The 5,000-nt window shown below is 51.2% G+C and overlaps 1 protein-coding gene across 1 annotated transcript in view; it reads right to left on the bottom strand.

The window, feature by feature from the left end:
* myo10l1 (myosin X, like 1) overlaps window positions 1-5,000 on the bottom strand; it is a gene marked incomplete at both ends in the record, with an annotated part of 43,668 nt that overhangs the window by 5,423 nt on the left and 33,245 nt on the right. Inside the window, 11 exons of the mRNA XM_083683339.1 lie at window positions 87-281; window positions 418-560; window positions 722-777; window positions 989-1,082; window positions 1,322-1,417; window positions 1,698-1,802; window positions 2,176-2,314; window positions 2,468-2,591; window positions 2,871-3,485; window positions 3,887-4,153; window positions 4,417-4,720. Of these exons, the coding sequence (XP_083539465.1) occupies window positions 87-281; window positions 418-560; window positions 722-777; window positions 989-1,082; window positions 1,322-1,417; window positions 1,698-1,802; window positions 2,176-2,314; window positions 2,468-2,591; window positions 2,871-3,485; window positions 3,887-4,153; window positions 4,417-4,720 (2,138 nt within the window). The remainder of the gene's footprint in view (window positions 1-86; window positions 282-417; window positions 561-721; window positions 778-988; window positions 1,083-1,321; window positions 1,418-1,697; window positions 1,803-2,175; window positions 2,315-2,467; window positions 2,592-2,870; window positions 3,486-3,886; window positions 4,154-4,416; window positions 4,721-5,000) is intronic.

Genomic DNA, 5,000 nt, shown 5'->3' with positions numbered 1-5,000 from the left:
CTCTCCTCCCCTCTCCCCTCTCTCCTCCCCTCCCTCTCTCCTCTCTCCTCCCCTCCCTCTCTCCTCTCTCCTCCCCTCTCTCTCACCTGTCTCTCGGTACACTCGTTCTTCAGGCTGAACGGCAGAGCACAGGGAGTTGAGGACCAGCGTTCCCATCTTGGAGGAGGTCCGTTCGGAGCTCTTGTAGTAGTCCAGGGAGTTGTGGGTTAGGACGAACCAGCGCTTCTTCAGCTTCAGATGGGTGCTCTTAGGCCCGGTCTTCATCTCCTTATGGAGCCAGCCTGGGAGATGGGAGGATCCAACATCAGCTGTATGTGTGTGTGTGTGCGTGTGTGTGTGTGTGTGTGTGTGTGTGTGTGTGTGTGTGTGTGTGTGTGTGTGTGTGTGTGTGTGTGTGTGTGTGTGTGTGGTACCCACCCCTGACGAGGAACTCCTGTCCGTCTATCTTGGCGTCTCCCTTGGGTTTCTGCAGCAGACTGATCCAGTGGTGCATCTCCTCGGGGGTGTCGGTGTTACAGTGGATCACTCTGTTGGCCGTGATGATCACAAACGAGTTGGGCCTGGGGGAGCACACACACGTGTCAGCAAAGGGACTTTTTGAGAACATTTTCTGACCAAACTGAGTGTGTGTGTGTGTGTGTGTTCAAACATCAGTGTGTGTGTGTGTGTGTGTGTATGTGTGTGTGTGTGGAGAGGTGCAGTGAGAGGAGAGGGGACTCACCGGTCAGGGTTGTCAGAGGCACAGACTGAGTCAATCAGCCCCACGTCCAGAGTTCCCTACAGGAGTAATAGAGAGATATTGAAGGATAATTATTTGAATAACATTTGTATAATGTGTGTATAATACTTCATGTTTCTAGTGTATGTATAGCATTGTGTGTACCATTGCATGTGTGTGCTTGGTGTATAGAATGTTTAACATATATTAACATGTGTATAACACATGCAGGTTGTTATTACACATGTAAAGACACATATAGAGACTGACCACTGCGTTCTTTGGGTTGGCCTGTTCATGGGACATCTCCATAATCTGCTCCGGAGTACACACATGTACCTTACTGAGCACGTTAAACCACCCACTAGAGAGAAAGAGAGAGAGTGAGGGAGGGAGAGAGAGAGAGGGGGGGGGGGAGAGACAGAGGGAGAGAGATAGAGAAAGAGAGAGAAAGACAGACAGAGAGAGAGAGACAGAGTGAGAGAGAGAGGGGGGGAGAGAGAGAGATAATAAAACAGATTAAGATTGAATAATAACATTGACCCTATCATTCTACTCTGTACACATTGACTGTGAGGTCAGACTCTCTGTGTGTCTCTGTACCTGGCGTCCTCTGGTGACTCAGCAAACACCTGGTAGGTCCTCTCATCTGTCACAATGTTCATAGCATTCTCCTTCTCATGGTTGTCCACTATCTCCCTGGGAACACACACACACACACACACACACACACACACACACACACACACACACACACACACACACACACACACACACACACACACACAGACACACTTTTAAAAGAAGTTGAAACAGCTCCTCACTGGTTCTCATAGAGAGAGAGGGGGGGGGTTAACTGGAACATTGATAGAGAATAGACCAAAAGGGACATTCAATATATGAGCAGAGATGAGGAATGATGAGAAAGAAATCAGCGCAGAGGAGGTGTAGTGTTGCATTGTGGGTGTTGGAGTCTTACTTGGCGGCACGGATGTCGATGGTTCCCTTCAGCTTCTCCTCGCTGTCGTTGTCAAAGTACATGAGCTTGTTATCCCTCAGGACGAACCAGCGCATCTTCCAGTTCCTGTGGGCGTGGTTGGGATGAGCCAGCAACGTTCAGGTTACAAATCGGGCGGTTCATGCCTCCACCACCACACCAACCTCCTTATGCAACATTCTGCCTTTCATATTCCCCTGCCTGTACAGCTACTGTAGATAAATGTAAATAACTGTAGATAACTGTAGAACACAGAACATGTTCTTTGGTCTGCAGAAACGATCCCCCAGAACGTATTGCGTTGGAGACTATGTTGGCTATAGCATGTTAACCACAAGTTTAATGCTGATCGGATCTTCTCCAGAACGTATTAGTTTGGTTATATAGCCAATGTGGCCACTGTACCGTCCTAGCATGAAGTGTGGCTTACAATAATATATGTGGAGCTGACTGGACTCACCTGCGTGACAGAGTGGTGAGGCCTCCTCCCTTCTTATACAGCCAGCCAGACTTGAGAGACTCCTGCTTGGACCGGAACCACATGAAGGTCTCATCCTTCAGCACACACCAACGTCTACGCCACGGGATCATCAGACCAGCTGGAGGGGAGGAGGGAACGGGGGGGGGGGGGGGGGGGGTAGAAATACATAGTTACATAGACACACAGAGACATAGACAGTCGGCCTGACCCTGTCCCACAGGGTGCGTGTGTGTCTATATGTGTGCGTGTGTGTCTATATGTGTGTACTCACCCTTCATATAGAGGTAGCTGTGGAAGTAGGGTGGTCCGTTCCCGTTGAGTATGGTCACTCTGCCGTTGGTCACCTCCTCATCAGTGTCCAATAGACCATCATGTTCATCATCACTCTCCACATACTGCACATTAACACAGTACACCATATTGAACACACAATACACACATCACATAGATTATACATAATACTAATGCATGCATGTGTGTATGTCTGTATGTGTGTGTGTGTGTGTGTGTGTGTATGTGTGTGTGTGTGTGTGTGTGTGTGTGTGTGTGTGTGTGTATGTGTGTGAGCCTGTGTATGTGTGTGAGCCTGTGTGTGTGTGTGTGTGTGTGTGTGTGTGTGTGTGTGTGTGTGTGTGTGTGTGTGTGTGTGTGTGTGTGCATGTGTGTGTACCCACCGAGTCAGAGCTGCCTCTGTATGACTCCAGACTGGCGTTGGTGCAGGTCGACTTCCTCAGCTGTTCCTCTTCTGTCATGGCTGCGCTTCCTCGGTTACCCCCGGATACAGAACCGTCGTCTCCCGCGGTAACAGACCCCTCCTCTTCTTCCTGATCGTAATCTGATTCGGTGTCCACCGGCATGCTGTAGATAGGCTCCTCCCCGTCTCCCAAGCTCTCCGCCATACTCCTCTTCCTCTCTCCCTCTTTCGCTTCCCCCTCTTTTCCCTCTCCTGGAGGCAGTAGAGGAGCAGGTGGTGGAGGGGGAGGAGGTGGGGGAGGGACAGCAGACCCATCCTCTGGTAGAGGAGGAGGAGGGGGAGGAGGGGGGATGGAGGCGTCGGCGGAGGGGGGAGGAGGGGGAGGGGATGTAGCGGACACCGTGGTCCCCTCTGCAAAGGCGGGCGGAGGAGGGGGCAGGTGGGCGAAGATGTCCTGGTCCAGGGGGGTGTCTGTCTCGGCCGGAGGGGGGAAGTCTGGGAGAGGGATGCACTCCTCCTCGGCGTGGAAGCCCTCGTCCACCTCCTCCTCCTGGGGTACGGCAGTGGCAGCGCCCGCCCCCTCCTGGAGCCTGGCCTGGGAGGGAAAGGTAGGCAGGGGCAGAGACAGAAAAGCTCTCATTCCATAATTTGGAATAGTGGGCCTTTTGGTCCATAATCAATGACAGAAGCATGTTATTTGTGAGGATGTATGGACTTTTACGATTATGTTTCAAGTTTTTAACTCATTAACTGCCAAAGAATTCCGGAACACTCACCACCCAGAGTGCCAAGTGTGTTATGTGGTATTTACCTAGCAACAATGCTTTGATTGGCCACAAAAAGAAGCATCATCATTTATGCATTTCTATCATTCACCCACGGCACTAAATGAGTTAAGATAACGCTCCATTAGTATCCCTCTAAACATGTGCCTACACCCCACCTGTGTTTCCTCCGACCCCCCCCCCTTAGGATCGCACCCTGAATCTTACATACCTCAGCAGCATTAGCCCCCGCGGCTAATCCGGGATCTAGGCCTCCGAAATCCAGGAGGTCGATTAGTTCAGTGGCCTTGCGGGAGGCCTCTTTCTTCAGCCGTTTGATCTCGGCGTCCCTGCGTAGCCGGAGCTCCTCTCTGGAGGACTCGTTGAGCTGGGACACCCCGTCCTCTCTCTGCTTCTGCAGGCGCTCGATCTCCAACTCCAGACGCAAGATGTCCTCCATCTGCTTGGCCTCCTCCTCTGTGCCTTTAGGAGACGCGGCCTGGTGAGCAGGGGTGGGGGTGGTGGAGGAGGGGGAGGAGGGGGGGGGTGCAGGAGAGAGGAGAGGGAGAGATAGGGTAGAAGGAGGGGAATAGATTATTATTATGACTTGAGGTCTATTTAGTAAACAATTCATACAACAAAACTCTCCCCCATCTGATACCATGGATGAACCCATCTTCTCTGGCAGTCTATGACAAAGGACCGGACCACTTTCTAAACATGGGGTGAGCAAAGAGCTGTAAAATAAGGAGATGATCTTACCTCTGAACCCTTCGCCTCTCCTCCTCCCGCTTTCAGTCCATCCTCCTCTCCCTCCTTCTTTCCAGCCCCCTGCTCTGACTGTGTCTTCCCCTCCAGTGCCTCTCTTTTCTTCCTCTCTTCCTCCTCTTTCTTCTTTTTCTCCTGTCGGAGTTTTCGGACGCGTGTTCGGGCCACCTGACCTCGCCGGTGTTTTTGCAGCACCAGTGCCGCCGAGCGTTTCCGTAGAAACCCTTTTCGCAGGAGGTGGGTGCGCAGGCACCTCTGGAGGGTGATGATACTGGCACGTGCACGCTTAAAGTACTTCCTGTTAACGGGAGAGGACAAATGACACACACACATACATACACACACATACACACACACACACACACAATGCCAAACACAGACATCTGAGCATCAAACACTCAGATGAACATTCTAGAGCTCAGTTTCACACAGACATTCTTATCTGCGATTGGCTGTGTGTATTCTTATCTGCTACTGGCTGTGTATACAGTATTCTTATCTGCTACTGGCTGTGTATACAGTATTCTTATCTGCTACTGGCTGTGTGTACAGTATTCTTATCTGCTATTGGCTGTGTG

The sequence above is a fragment of the Argentina silus genome, assembly GCF_951799395.1.
Source record: "Argentina silus genome assembly, chromosome: 13".
NCBI classification, from domain to species: domain Eukaryota; kingdom Metazoa; phylum Chordata; class Actinopteri; order Argentiniformes; family Argentinidae; genus Argentina; species Argentina silus.
The sequence above is the reverse complement of the archived record's forward strand: the minus strand, read 5'-3'. Positions and strand labels throughout refer to the sequence as shown.